At 38.0% G+C, this 15,950-nt stretch overlaps 1 protein-coding gene across 4 annotated transcripts in view; it reads left to right on the top strand.

Annotated features, from left to right (window-relative positions):
- The window catches only part of TGFBR1 (transforming growth factor beta receptor 1), a 49,872-nt gene extending 35,791 nt beyond the window's left edge, over positions 1-14,081 (top strand). For all 4 annotated transcript variants that reach the window (XM_053567734.1, XM_053567743.1, XM_053567763.1 and 1 more), the window contains exons 5-9: positions 2,500-2,667; positions 4,392-4,548; positions 6,627-6,751; positions 7,728-7,858; positions 9,610-14,081. In XM_053567734.1, the coding sequence (XP_053423709.1) occupies positions 2,500-2,667; positions 4,392-4,548; positions 6,627-6,751; positions 7,728-7,858; positions 9,610-9,735 (707 nt within the window). In that variant the 3' untranslated portion in view covers positions 9,736-14,081. The remainder of the gene's footprint in view (positions 1-2,499; positions 2,668-4,391; positions 4,549-6,626; positions 6,752-7,727; positions 7,859-9,609) is intronic.
- The last annotated feature ends 1,869 nt before the right edge of the window (positions 14,082-15,950 follow it).

Raw genomic sequence — 15,950 nt, 5'->3', positions numbered from 1 at the left:
TATATTTTCTGAAAACTGGTAGTTAGATTGAGAGGCTGTATCTGATTGAACTTTATTGGTTTTCCCTGGAAAACATACTAGGAATATTGTATACTTTCTATAGCACCACATCAAGGGGTATGTAATGTTTATACAAGAGCAGTGGTGAGTGTAGGTAGCTATTATTAGTAGCTACTAACAATTCAATACTACTTAGTTTAAAAACAAAATTAATAAACAAAAGCAGTAATCACAGCCTGACTAAACCTTTAGTTCTCATTTTGTCTGCCTTTGGCGCCATTTAGCTCCTTCCCCACCTCTTAAGATAACCTTTACTTTATTATCTTCTATGACTCTAGACTTTCGTCGTTTCTTATTTTATTTATTTATTTATTTGCAGTTTTTGGCCCGGGCTGGGTTTGAACCCGCCCCCTCCTGTATATGGGGCTGGAGCCCTACTCCTTTGAGCCACAGGCACTGCCCTGTTTCTTATTTCTTAACAGTTGTCATTGTTTTCTGAAACTGATGGTCCTCTTACTTCATTCACATGAAGGTTCTCATTCTACAAATAGTAATTGCTTGCTCAAAGAACTTACCCGCATTCATGGTTCCAAACTCTAGTGTAGGTGGTTATTTTCAAATCTGCATTTTGAAGCTTACACCTCATGCAGGGTCTGTTTTCACCATGTTCCAAATTGCAAACACGCAGGCACAAAACGCTGGTATTGCTGTGCTCTGAACTTTCTCCAGCCAACCTGATGCTGTCATCTGGTGGTCACCACGGGAACTCACTGACCCTGCTGGCTTTCCTCTTTCTACTTTGTCAGGATGCATGCACTTTGTCCTGAACCTAGCCCTCCACCCCAATTATCTATCTTCCCTTCCTGATTTAGTGAATTCCACCTCAGCAGCCCTCTCTACACGCGGCCCCTTCTATAACCTCCCTTCTACCTCACTTGTCAGCAACCGCGAATCTCCCTTCCTTCCTTCCATCTGCCTGTCTTCCTGTGTATTTCTTTTGTTTGTGTCCAAATTCAGTATGATTAATAGGCCTATAAATAAGTTAGTAATGTTCCTAAATCAAGGAAAAGAAATTTGGATAATCAGTTTAGAGAGTTTATGAAAAACAAGTTAGTAAAGAACTAGTATCATGAATCTCTTAAGTTCTTTTGAAAGTACCCAAAATTCTCTCCAGAATCTTCTCAGCAGTTTGGTCTCCTTTCATAATCATTTCTAACGAGTTATTTTTTTCCTCAAGTAACAGCCTTCAAAATGTAGAATTTTTTTATGTTAATTTGGAGTTTTTATGTTTAGTTTGATAACTAGTAGGGAAGAAAACAGCCCATTTTAAATCTTCTTAACCGTCTTACAAAGTAAGGTACCATTATTGTTGTATTAGAGAAGAAACAGAGGCTTGTTGGTTGAGAAACTTGTTTGAAGTTATGTGTCAGTAATGTAGGCCTGAATTCCAGCCCAGGTCAGAGTGACCCACCTTGCATCTTTCACTGACTTGTGCTCTCTTGATGTTGTAATGCTTTTGCTTTTCATGATTTAATTAAGTATGTGGGTTTTCCAGCTACCTCTGGGTCAAATAGGCTTTTGTGGATAATTCAGCCTAGGAGCCTAGCCAGTATTTTTACCATTAGTCCTATGAGAAAACACATTCCAAAGTCATATATTGGGTGGTGCCTGTGGCTCAAGGAGTAGGGCGCGGGTCCCATATGCTGGAGGTGGCGGGTTCAAACCCAGCCCCGGCGAAAAACCACAAAAAAAAAAAAAAAAAAAAAACGGAACACATCAAAGTCATATATCAGCTTACAAAGGAACTTTTGGACCCCATATTCCTAGTTGTTTGCGTTCAAAATAACTTTGTAAAATTGGTTTCTGTCTCAGCTTTTCTAGCTTTTTCTTGTAATGTTTCAGTTTCTATCTCAGCGTTCCAGACCACTATTTTTGTTTTTCTAACCTAGCAACCTTGAAATCATCATCACCAATCACACCTTTGTGAACTATGTGTATCATCTGTCACTAAAGCTTGTCATTTCTCATCAGAACTCACTTTCAGTTTTGTCCCATACTATTCCCTTCCTTTTGTGGCCATGCTGGGATGCTTCTCATCTCTCTCTCCCTCTCTATGTCTTTTTTCCTTCTCTTCTGAAAACAGCCACTGAACTCCTAACCTGAACCAGGCATTTTTGTAGGCATTCACGTCCTATCCGTGTAGACTCAAGAAAGTTGAGTCTTTGAACTATAATTCCTTGTGACTTAAATGGAATTAATTATCCATGCCTTATCTCAAGAGTAGGGGGGGGGCTTACCCTGACGACCTAAAGGATATAGATGGTAAAGTATGAGACAGTCTGAATCCAGGACAGATGTGAAGGAAATGCATGCAGACTGAAGGTGGCCTCATACTGCAGTTGTGTAATTCAGGACTGAGAGTAAAAAATGATAAGATTTGAGTAAATAAATCATAAATGTTCTGCAACCCAACTGAAACGTTGTTATTCTGTTTTATAGACAATGGTACTTGGACTCAGCTCTGGTTGGTTTCTGATTATCATGAGCATGGGTCCCTTTTTGATTACTTGAACAGATACACAGTTACTGTGGAAGGAATGATTAAGCTCGCTCTGTCCACTGCAAGCGGTCTTGCCCATCTTCACATGGAGATTGTTGGTACCCAAGGTAACTAAGCAGTTCTATTATTTAATCTTTAAATTCCCATGAATAATGTCTACTAAGAAAATAGTCATCCTCGTTAGTATAGTAGTTAGTAAAAAAAAAAAGAGAGAGAGAAAGAGAAAAAAAAAAAATAGAAGACAGCCTAACAAGAGGTATTAAAGATGCATGTTTTAGATGAGAACATTTTATCTTTCTATTAAACCTCATATAGAGTTAGGAACCTGGGAATTTATTTAGAGATTGTCTAGTCATTGTAATAACGCTGGAATTTTTTTGAGGGTTCTCGAAAGTAGCATTCAGCCTTGCTGGTGATGTCTAAGGATCTCAGTTTAAAAATTGAAGTCTTTAAGTGAATGCATTTTTGTGTGCAGCGTCAAATGAACCATGAAAGTGCTTTGTAAACATCACCCTGCTGTATAAAAGTTATCTGGCCACCTAACAATGATATTTGACCCTGAGATGAGGAGACTTAATGAAATTGTTTTACAGTTGAAAAATTAAATGCTGTTTTAGTTATGAAATGTTTTTGCTGTGGCTGTCAGAGGCCAACATACCTTTCTCTTTAGCGATTGTCCCCTGGCTGCCCGATGGCTCCACCACTCTAGCTTCACTGCACACATGCTCCTTCACGTCTTAGCCACCCCATCTTTGTGGCTGTTATTATTATTGGTCACAACAGTTCTCTTGAGTTATATACAGGGTGGCCATAAAGTTCGTGTGCAATTGCCAGGCATTTTTTCAAAGTGCCTGTGTAATTCACATAGCATACAATTCACCCATTTAAAGTGTCCAATTCAGTGGTTTTTAAAATATTCACAGAGTTGCACAGTCAACATCACAGTCAATTTTTATCACTTCAAAGAAAAACCCTGTAGCTATTAGTCGTCACTCCACTTTCCCCTAAACTCTTTATCCCTGGGCAACCACAAACCTGCTTTCTATGTATAGATTTGTTTATTCTGGTCATTTTATATAAATGCATCATATAATATGTGGTCTTTGATACTGGCTTCTTTCACTTAGCATGCTTTCAAGTTTATCCGTGTTGTAGCATGTGTCAGTATTTCATTACTTTTTATGGCTGAGTAATATTTCACTGTATGGCTTTGCCACATACATTTTGTGAATCCATTCATCAGTTGATGGACATTTCTCTTCTTTCCACTTTTGGCTTTTAGGACTAATGCTTCAGTGAACATTGTAGATGCGCATTTTCAGTTATCTTGGGTATATACCTAGGAGTTAAATTACCGGGTCATGTGGTAACTCATTTAATGGCTTAAAGAACTGCCAGGCATTTTTTCAAAGTGCCTGCACCATCTTACATTCATATCAGCAGCGTGTGGGGCTCCAAGTTTTCCTCATTATAATTATTGTTTTTAATAGCACTCCTTCTAGATAATACATTTAATTGTGAGTACATTCCAATTTATGGGAAAGGGGAATGACGATCCCTGTGCTTGCTTTCTGGGTGTAAGTTATCTGTGACTAAGATTCTTATAAAGAATTTATAATGTGCCTACACACAAACAGTTAACTTTCTTCACCTCTAGTTTTTTTAGTTAACTTTTGAAGCATCCAGTGTCTTTTTTTCTTTAAAGTTTAAGAAGTTTTGGTGTAGTGGTTTGCTTGAGTTCTTTTTAATAATGGCCTAGGTATTGTGTGTGGTGTGGCTGAATGCTTTGATGCTTTGATGACAGCAATCTGTCTCATTTCTGGTTCTTTAGGAAAACCAGCCATTGCTCACAGAGATTTGAAATCAAAGAATATCTTGGTGAAGAAGAACGGGACTTGTTGTATTGCAGACTTAGGACTGGCAGTGAGACATGATTCAGCCACAGATACAATTGATATTGCTCCAAACCACAGAGTGGGAACAAAAAGGTATACTTGTGAATGAATAGCATTTACTGTCTTCTGAAGTCAGCTTTATTTCCTTCTCTTTTTCATATGTATATACATTTTTTTTTTCTGAAACTCAACTCAAACTTGTACTTTATTAGATTGCCCACAGGTAGAAGATCTCATGGCTTGTGCTCTGAAGCTAAGGTTACCTGACTTAAAAAGATTCCTGCTGATGAAAGGTGGCCCTTCCAGAAAATATTATTTAAATTTTAATTATGTTAATTATAGTAACAGTAGTAACGAAAATTTGTAGGGTGCCTGCTATGTACCAATCATCTTAATAGATTATTTTAAATATATAAAACCTCATTTGATGCCTTCCTTAAATGCTGTGTTATAGCTTGCCTAGCTGTTTTCATATTTTTAGTTTCTGAAAATATGCCTTTCTCGTTTCCATAGAACTTTTGCATGTGCCATATCCTGGGGCATACTTTTCCTGCTGTTCCCCTGACTCATGCTCACCTTTCCTTTCCTATAGGAAGCCTTTTCTGGTCCTTAGAACTGTCAGGTGTCCCTGCCAAGGGCTGTCATATAGCACACTGAACTTGACCTTTTGCAGCACTTACCACATTATGTTGTAACTGTCTATTTATTTGTCTGTATAATCCACTGGACTGCAAGCTGTTTCAGAGCAGACTTGTGTTCCCAGCATCCATCTCAGTGTCTGCTACATAGTAGAACCTCACTAAATATTTGTTGAGTCCATGAATCTTCAAAAGAACCTAACAGGCAGGTGTCCTTACCCTGAATTCACAGTTGAGGAACCACCTTGCAGAGGTTAAGAATGTAGCCAACTTAATGAGGATGGTAACCTGAAGTGCTGAGATTTGAACCTGGGCTTTTCAGACCCCAAAGCCTTTATCACATAATGTTATCACACCATTTCTTCAAAACTACTACGTTGGCCATGAAAAGAGCCAGCAGCTTTCGTCTATCTAAATTGTATTTATGATTTGGGATTGCTGGATTCAGTGGGGACTCTCAGAATTCACAATTAGCCAAGGGGTGGTCGCTGCATGTCTTTATGGGTTCTGACCTTGACCTTAGAGTTTTTGAAGCTTCTGACCTTCTAATGTGGCATCAATGTGAGGACTGGCATTGTTCTGTATCTTTTATTTTCTTCTCTGGAATATGTTCCTGCCCTTCCTTTCATCCTCTTTCTGTGAGACGACATCTATATAGTCCTGCGTAGACCATGACAGAGCAGATGGTGTGTGCAGCAGGACGTTCACAGCAGTTACAGATGCACCTTTCTCAGAAACCAAGGTCCTAAGGCAGATAGCCTGACGCTGCTGTTTCAGCACCTAGTGGGATTTAGTTGGCATTAATATACAAACCAGTGTGGAGACTTAATATTTTCTCTTTTCTTTCTTTTTTTTTTTTTTTTTAAGAGTGTCTCACTCTGTTGCCCTAGAGTATGGTATCATAGCTCACAGTAACCTCAAACTCTTGGTCTTGAGGAATTCTCTTATTTCAGCTTCCTGAGTAGCTGGGACAACAGGCACCTGGCTAGTGTTTCTTTTTTTTTTTCTTTTTTTTTAAAGTAGTGACAAGATCTCACTCTTGCTCAGGCTAGTCTCAAACTCCTGAGCTCAAGCAACCCAGCCATCTCTGCCTCTCAGAGTGCTAGGATTACAGGAGTGAGCCACTGCACCCAGCTTTTTAATATTTTTCTTGAGTCTAATATGATCTCAGTTAAGTAATAATGTATGTGAATGTGTATAGAGAAATGTCTGAAAGTAAGGGGCTGGTTTTCAAAGAACTTTATGTACTTAGGGAAACTTCTTATAAGAAGTATGAATCGGGCGGCGCCTGTGGCTCAAGGAGGAGGGCGCCGGTCCCATATGCCAGAGGTGGTGGGTTCAAACCCAGCCCCGGCCAAAAACTAAAAAAAAAAAAGAAGTATGAATCATTTATAAAAACAACAGAACTACACAAAAGAGGGGCAGTCTAAAGGAAATAATTTTTTTTATTCCCAGGAGTAAAAGAAAATTTATGAAACATTTCAAAAATTATGTGGTTGCCATTCAATAAAATAAAATGTTGACTTTTTTTAGGTACATGGCCCCTGAAGTTCTAGATGATTCCATAAATATGAAACACTTTGAATCCTTCAAACGAGCTGACATCTATGCAATGGGCTTAGTATTCTGGGAAATTGCTCGACGATGTTCCATTGGTGGTAAATTACTTCCTTTTCTCCCAACAGTTTATGAGCAGAAATTGTTTAAGAATTGCCTTCTTTTTTATTGAATGAAATTGGATATGGTCCACAGCCTGAAACAAGTGGTCACGGAGAGTGCCAGAGAAAACAAAGGAGATGGGGCCTGGGGGGGACGGGGCTGGGGGTGGGGAGGACAGTGGTGTGGGGTATACAGGCCAGGAGGCCTCAGGCATTTGCTTCCTTTGCATTTGAATCTTGAGAACCATCAGAATCTAATCCCTTGTTATCTTGCAATCTAGTTATTTAGAACAACAGCTGTTTGAGAGGCCACCTAGGAAGCTGTTTCTAGCCTGTACCTGGGTCAAACTTATTTTTTTTCCTTGAGATTATTTGAGGTTATTTTCTCTAACTTGATATTTGGAGATTACATTACATTTTAAAGTAAGTTGGTTTTCATTTTTAGGTATTTAGATTGAGTACTTTTTAATGTTTAGTTAGGTTGTCTTTTATCTCTTAGGTTAGGCGGCCTAGGCCTGGCTGAGACGTAGAGCTTCAGGATTTTGAGGCACTGTATGGCTCCGCATTATTGCAAGTAGGACATGTTATTGGCAGATACAAGCAGAGGAAGAAAGGGACCTGCCCCTCAGGCTCGTCTGCTGGGACTATGTCCTATAGGTCCCTGTAGAAGTGAGAGACTGTGCACTCACAGAGCAACATCTCAGTTGCTACACAGCCTGGCTCTAGGAGAGCACGTCAGTCTAGTCGTCACAGCTCATAGTTAACTGGTCATGTACTTAGTTTTAAGGCGTAGGCCCAGTACCAATTCAGAGAGATGGATTGTGGATGCCCATGAGATAGAGAAAGCTGTAAGCACTGTCCCACATACCAGATTTAGTAATGGCCCATTGCAATAGGCCTTTCGGGATCTTTCTGATGGTTTGGCATTAGCTGATTAAATTCTTCAAAATAGAAATTTTCCTTTTTACCAATATAGGAATTCATGAAGACTACCAGCTGCCTTATTATGATCTTGTACCTTCTGATCCATCAGTTGAAGAAATGAGAAAAGTTGTTTGTGAACAGAAGCTAAGGCCAAATATTCCAAACAGATGGCAGAGTTGTGAAGTGAGTGTTTCTTTTTGATATTAGGCAGTTTTCTAAACTGCTTCTGCTTTACTAAGTTGAAATTTGCCATTTTTCTTTGAGAAAAACAGACAAGAATTCTCTTTTTTTTCTTTTTCATAGCACTTAACACAATGAATAAAAGCAGAATAATTTGGCTTTCATGTTCAATTTTAAGCATATTGAAAAGGCCATAAAGAATTTGCAATGGCCATTAACATGTCAAAACATCGCTTAGATCTGCTAGGTGAACTAGGTAAGGCACATACTTGTAAAGAAAAAAAAAAAAGATGAAGTCTCACTCTGCCACCCAGACTGGAGTGTAGTGGTGCTACACTCACTGCAGCCTCAAGCTCCTGGACTCAAGCCACCCTCCTGTTGCAGCCTCCCGAGTAGCTGGGACCACAGGCCAGGCACATGGTTGTTTTTTTTTTTTTTGAGACAGTCTCAAGCTGTCACCCTGGGTAGAGTGCTGTGGCGTCACAGCTCACAGCAACTTCCAAACTCTTGTGCTTAAGCAATTCACTTGCCTCAGCCTCCCAAGTAGTTGGGACTATAGGTTCACAACGCCCAGCTATTTTTTGTTGTTGTTGTTGTTGTCATTGTTGTTTTAGCTGGACCAGGCCAGGTTCGAACCTGCCAGCCTTGGTGTATGTGGCCAGTGCCCTACCCACTGAGCTACGGGTGCTGCTAGGCACATGCTTTTTAAATGAATGCTTCCCTTCAGCCAGGGTGTCACAGCATGGTGGGATGAGGACCAGCTAAACAGCAGCAGACCTGTATTCCAGACCAGTCCTGGCTACCATTTAGAGTCTGAGTATGAACAAATAACTTCGGTTTTTGGATCTTAATATTCTTTCAGAAAATTAGGAACTTGGATAAAATGATAACAAAGATGCCTCAAATTATTTTTCAGTATTTTTTATGATTGTCTAGAGCAGTGGTTCTCAACCTTCCTAATGCCGCGACCCTTTAATACAGTTCCTGTGGGTCGTGACCCACAGGTTGAGAACTGCTGGCCTAGAGGTCCATTAACCAGGAATTTGGGGAAAATGTTTCCAGCAATGTCTGAGTTCCTTAACTTTAGCTCTCACCAAGAGTTTTAAGTTTTAGAGATGTTTTCCTAGTTATAAATTTAAAGAATGTATAAGATGAATTTTATTTATCTCTTCTTAATTTCTAGCTGTTATTATTATAATATTGGTGAGGTAGGACATATTCTTCCAGATTTGAAGTTTTGCAGCTTAAAAAGGCTATGAAAAGCTGGTCACCTCAGTATTTTATTATTTTACTTCTTAAAGTAATGTGGGACTCAGTAGAACCTCTGCTATCAAGAGAACTTGCTACCACCAACAAAATCAAGTATCCAGGCTCAGGGGAAATACATCTCAGCATGCTCAAAGAATTTGCATGTGACATAGTTTAATGAACAAAAGTAGAGCAGATTTTTGTCTTTTGAAAATTCGCTCTGGATACATCACAGTACAAACTTAAATTTTCAGTGTGAGTCAGCTTCCTTCTTTGCCTTGCCCAGCTCTGGTGTAGGATTTGGCTTTTCCAGGTCTGCTAAATAAGTTACCCCTTGTCCATCTACCTCCCAGCAGCCGGCCACAGTAACCTTTTGATGAAAATTTAGGTCGTTTCTATTCATTTGCTACCTCTGTACATGTGTCACATATAAAGAAAACTGACAGGTCACTGGAAAGTGGAGCATACATTAAATTTTTTTTTTTTTTTTTTGTATTTTCTTATAGGCCTTGAGAGTAATGGCTAAAATTATGAGAGAATGTTGGTATGCCAACGGAGCAGCTAGGCTTACAGCTTTGCGGATTAAGAAAACATTGTCACAACTCAGTCAACAGGAAGGCATCAAAATGTAATTCTGTGGCTTTGCCTGAACTCTGCTTTTTTCTTCAGATCTGCTCCTGGGCTGTAATTTGGGAGGTCAATTATTGTACCTCACTGAGAGGGAACAGAAGGATATTGCTTCCTTTGCAGCAGTGTGATAATGTCAACTAAAAACTTCCCAGGATTTCTTTGGACCCAGGAAACAGCCGTGTGGGTCCTTTCCGTGCACTATGAACACTTCTTTCCTAGGACAGTTACAAAATATTGTGTAGTCTACCTTAATTTTTTTATTAACAAAACTTGTTTTTTAAAAAAAAAAAAGATGATTGCTGGTCTTAACTTTAGGTAACTCTGCTGTGCTGAAGATCGTCTTTAAGGGTAAAGGAGCTGGATTGCTGAGTTATAATGAAACATTTCTTATTTTTAAAAGAAAGTGATTTACTCCTGGTTAGTACATTCTCAGAGGATTCTGAACCACTAAAGAGTTTCCTTGATTCAGACTTCGAATGTACTGTTCTATAATTTTTCAGGCTCTTAGAACTAACACTTATAAAACTCTTATCTTGAGTCTAAAAATGACCTCATGGTAGTGAGGAACATAATATATGCAATTGTATTTTGTATACTATTATTGTTCTTTCACATATTCAGAACATTACATGCCTTCAAAATGGGATTGTACTATACCAGTAAGTGCCACTTCTGTGTCTTTTCAATGAAAATGAGTAGAACTGCTTAAAGTCTGCGTGTCAAAACCAATAATGTTTGAATCTGAAAAGTTTATTTATTTGGGTAATCCAAACTTTTTCTATTTTGTTTTTTTGAAGGGTTTTTGTGGTATGTTATCTGGAATTCCATTATGAAAATGCCTTTCTCATACCAAAATGTGCTTAAACCACTGAAGAAATGAAGTGGTGTTAACGTAGTGTTATCATGTCATGTTTGAATATTCTCACATCAAGCATTTTGATTGCGTTGTCTGAGTATACTTAAAAAAAAAAATCAAGTGGCACTCTAGATGCTTATAGTACTTTAATAATTTAAAGTTTGTAGCATACAGACTAATTTTTCTAAAAGGGAAAGTTTGTCTAGCTGCTTATGAAAAGTTGTGTGGTATTCTGTAAGCCATTTTTTTCATTATGTTCAAAGACAGTGTTATTTTTTTAAGAAATGAATTACATTTAAAGTTAGAATATGGTTAATGTTAAATAATAGGCCTTTTCCTAGGAAGGCAAAAGTAGTTAATAATTTGAATAGATAACAGGTGTGCGAGAGAGTCACATTTGTTATGTAGGAGTCAGTGTACGGTGGGTTCTCTGTCTTTGTAAACAAGTTTAGAGTTAGTGTGGTTTGGAGGTCTCACTACACTTTGAGGAAGGCAGCTTTTAATTCAGTGTTTCCTTATGTTTGCAGATATCACAACTACTTAATTTACTTGCATTTATGCAGTTAGTTCAGTGCACCCTTGATATTTGGGAGAAGTGGTAGCTAAAGAACATTCTGAATATAGGTTCTCCGTTTGCAGATGTTTTCAGGCAGATTAAATGTTCAAAGCAAACTTGTTGCGGTCTTCTTATATTAAGTTGAAACTAGCTTATAATAACTTCAGTGCTATAAAGTCTTTGTAGGGCTTTTACAGTTTTCAAAGTCCTTTTAATCACTGTGATCTTACTCTGAGGTGGGGTGGGGGGAGGGAAGAACTATCATAGCTGTGAGGCAAGACTGACTTTATAGTGCTGTCAATTCCCCAATAAGAGGGTCAGAATCACCTTTACAGTATTCTGGTCAGGAAGAGGTAGTGGCCATTTGCACTGAACGAGTTGCATTCTGGTAATGTCTTATCTACTATACATAGAATAAATTCAAAAGACTATTTGGTCAAAACCAAAGTAATTTCAGAAGGAATGACATGTTACATAGGAATTTAATGTCAATTTCATGTGTTTCAAAACATGGGGAAAATGTGCTTAGAGGCTACTATTTTGACTACAAATTTGAGTTTTTTTCTGTAGTTACTATCATTTCATCAAAGCAAATGAATGAGTTTGAGAGGTCTGTTTTTATAGTTGTGTTATATTACTTGTTTAATAATAATCTCTAGTTCTTTGATCAGGTACTTTTTTTTTTTTCCTTTGGGCCATATCTAAGCCTACCAGATCTGCTTTATGAAATCCAGGGGACCAATGCATTTTATCACTAAAACTATTTTTATATAATTTTAAGAACATACCAAAAGTTTTCTGATGTAAAGTTGTAATACCTAATTTCTCACTTTCGTATAAGGTAATCAACTTCTGCTGAAGATATTCTTTATTAAATCACAGATTGAGTTACAAGTATACCGTTCTTGCCTAAGTGGATAAAATATACTTTTGATGAATCAGGGTATTTTGTTTAAGATTGGAATTTAGTTCTAAATTGAGTATACATTATTACTGCAGATAATTCCTTTTTTGGCTAGGGACAGACAGCTTGATAAACCCCAATTGGCTAATATTGAACGTGAAAGTAACTTAAAAGATGAGATGGATTATGATTACTGTGGCCATAACTGCAGATAAATGTTATTAGAGTAATCATTTTTTCATTTGGAAACACAGTCTTTTTTTATACTGCCTAACCTAGGATGCTCACCTTCCAGTTTACAGCTTGGCTGAAACATACCTTCTGGCAAGTCACCTGTCCACATTCATTGTGTCAGGAACCTGAAGGAGCGGGTCTGGGGGGAGGATGACTTAGTGTGGGCATGGACGTCCCTGCTGCATTCTTCCTGCCTTCAGCTCCGTTTCTCTCAGCCTGCTGGGCCCTGGCTCAGAGACCATTGCCTCCCCCAGCCTTTTGACTAAAGAGCTGCTTCTGAGACCTAGAGTTAAAATGACTGAAGGAAGTTGTGGGATATACTTCTATTTCCTTGAATCATTAGAGGTGGCAAGGAGGGATCTCCCAAGTTTGGGGATTGAACAGATGTGGCTCGGGGTGCTCCTGCTGGTTGCGCTGCTTTGACTTTAGCCTTGGATGAGGAGCGGGATGGCAGCTGTGGCAGTGGGAGTTACACCAGAAGCAATGGCCAGTTGTGACCCCCACAGGACAGGGTAAGGCCTAAAGAGCTGAGCCTGTAATCCTGCTGTAATGACAGTGCTCAAGAAGTGCCTTGAGTCAGTATATAGTGCCATGGCCACCAAGAATTTCAGATTTCTGTTCCTGTTACAAAATTTAAGTGGTAACTTGGCCATTTTTGTAGTCCACGCATGAGTTGCCCTTTTCTTCTCTGTGTCTGAGAACTATCGGGTACGGACTAAAACAACACGGCAAAGAGCTAATTAAAATGCACAACAAAATCAATACCCATTAGACACGTCATATCCAAAGCTTATTTTTATCCTTTCACTGAAAGAAAAATTGTAAGTCAACTGTTTCTTTTGTTCCTTGACTGTGGCAACGTTCTGGCTCCAAATTGTGGAGATTCCAAATAACGGTTTTGTTATAGGTCAGCAGAAAACGTCAATTCAGATATTTTGAGATCCTAAAGAGTAGCTCTGTACTTGCACTGCAGCTTCTTGTGTCTGTTTTGGAATGCTGGAACACCCGCGTGCCCTCTCTGAGAATGCTGAACTTCTTTCTAAGGATTGTCAGTACATTAGCCTTTCAATCCCATTATGCAATCTTATTTGTAAATGTCAACTTTAAAAAAAATGGTTAATAACATTCAACCTGTTTCTTAAAACTTAAAAGGAACTTCAGTGAATTTGTTTTTATTTTTTTAATAAGATTTGTGAATTTAATATCATGAACTGTGTTTTGATATCCCTTTTTCACGTTGTGCCAATGGAATCGGATGTTTGATATTTCTTTATATGTCAAGGAGATGCTTCAAAATGTTAATTGCTTTAAACTTAAATTACCTCTCAAGAGACCAAGGTACATTTACCTCATTGTATATATAATGTTTAATATTAGAACATTCTCCAGGTTTGCAGTTTTATTTCTATAAAGTGTGGGTGTTATGTTGCTAAATTACATAAATGGTACTGTATTGTTTATATTTGTACCCCAGATGACATCATCTATACTTTGTGTTTTCTGTATTTTATTGTATTTGTGCAAAATTCTTTTGGTTTTATCAGTGTAATCTCCGCCCTTTCAGATATGTACAGAAAATGTCCATATGAATTTTCATTTACGTTGAATGATTTTGAGAAGCCTGTAAAGAGGAGAAAAAAAATAAGCTGCATTTCCCCATACGTTTTTAAAAAATGTATATTGTATTTGTAGTAATATTCTGAATGAGCTGTAAATAGGAAATAGAAGAGTGACGCTTATGTTAAGTCCTAACACTACAGTAGAAACATGGAAGCAATGCAAATAAAATACTTTTTCCTCCCCCAAGTACCAGTGGTTTATTTTAAAACAAAGTGTGCACATTGGAGTGAGCCATGCTCTTATGAAATGTAGTTGCTGGAGATGGCGACTGGAATCTTTAGGTTCTAAGAGTCTTTAGAGGTTTTCCCAACCCTACCCACTGCAGGTTATAATGTTGTGGCATACTGGGACGTGCCCACCTGCGTACAGGTCCCTCACACTTCCCCCTCTCTGGGGGTCTGAGTCTGCCAGTGAACAAGACCTGCCTACATGCGAACTCCTGACCTCTGTTGCCTTCAGCGCAGCATGTTTGCTAAGTTTGTTAAAGTGGTATTGTTATTTTGATTCATAAGGTTTTTCAGTGATTTTCAAAGGAAAAAATAATGTGTTTTCATCTTCTTTCCTAAATTTAAGGATTTGTGAGAATGGGTATAATTTATTGTGATAGGCTTTTTTTTTTTTTTTTTTTAAGTAGATTTGAATAGTCTGTCTCCTGGGGGTGAAACAGGGGAAATCATGGTAGAGAGAGGAGATGTGCTCCTTAAACCCTTGACAGAATCCAGGAGTTTTAGAGATGGTATCACTCATATGTCAGAGACTAGTCGCTTCAATTTAAAGACTGATCTAGGGAATTTTTCTCTTTCTTCATAGTAAGACACGTCACTGGGGATATGAAGCTTTTGTTGGAAGTTGGAAAAAAGTGAAATCATTTTAAAAACATCGTAGATTCAGAGAAACAGCAGAAACTAGCTTTATGCAGGTCCCTTCTGCTTTTGTATTTTTACATATATGGCCTGATGGAGATATCTGGCAACTGTTTTTGGTTTTGTAATTGAGAACTTAGAAAACAGTGGGGAAAATGGGTAGAAAAAGTGGTATCACAAAAGTAGAGTTCAGCTATGCATGGTTTAGCCATGTATGTTTTTTAAGAATCATAGGCAGGAAATAATAGTAAGTCATTATGAAAATAATGAATTTTTTGTGAGTGAATTATGAGCAGGGAAAAGGGAAGAAACTCAAGATTACGTAGTACTTTCTTTGCTATTGTGAAAGAACAGAATCAAAGTGTGGAGGGTTTGGCAACCTTAGTATTCCTAAGAGGAGAAAGATAAAAGGTTAAGAGAGTTGAAGATAAGTAGGAGAAATATTGAAAGGAAGGGGTGAATTGATAGTTTGCTTGGTAATTTTAGACTTCTTAAAAAGAAAAACTGGGAAGGTTATTAGAACTATTGCTTGGGAGGGACGATGGGGCATGTCTGATCTCCTTTCTCATGGTTAGCAACTCAGTTTTAGGGGATCCCCTTGGCCAAGAGGGGGTCCATTCAGTCAGCTGCTGGGGGAAGCCTTAAAATTTATTTAAGTTCACAATACTATGCCATAAAAGAGCTCTCAGTGAATTAAAATCACAGAAAGTATGGTCTCCAACCATGTTGAAATTAAAGGTCAACAACAGGAGGTTTGCAATCCTCAAATACTTGGAAATTAAACCATACATTTCTAAATAACCAATGTATTAAAGGAATCACAAAAGGGAAATTAGAAAATAATTTTAAATGAAAAAGTTCAGCATGTCAGAATGTATAGTAGGCAGGTAATACATTGCTTAAAGGGAAATTTATAGTTTTAAATATTCTTATGTAAAAGGTATTTAGAACCTATCGAGATAGATGCAAAAATCCTTAAAGCACAATATTAGCAAACTGAATCCAACAACAGTTAAGAAGATTTATACACCAGACCAAATGAGATGTATCCAAAAATCAATTAATGTTATACCACATTAATAGAAGAAATAATAAAACCCAACTACACAGACACAGAAAAAGCATTTGACAGAATTCAACACCCCTTCATGATGAAAACCCAAACCAGGAATAGAAAGCACCTT

This window comes from Nycticebus coucang, chromosome 2, assembly GCF_027406575.1.
Source record: "Nycticebus coucang isolate mNycCou1 chromosome 2, mNycCou1.pri, whole genome shotgun sequence".
In the NCBI taxonomy this organism is placed as follows: Eukaryota; Metazoa; Chordata; class Mammalia; order Primates; family Lorisidae; genus Nycticebus; species Nycticebus coucang.
The sequence above is the reverse complement of the archived record's forward strand: the minus strand, read 5'-3'. Positions and strand labels throughout refer to the sequence as shown.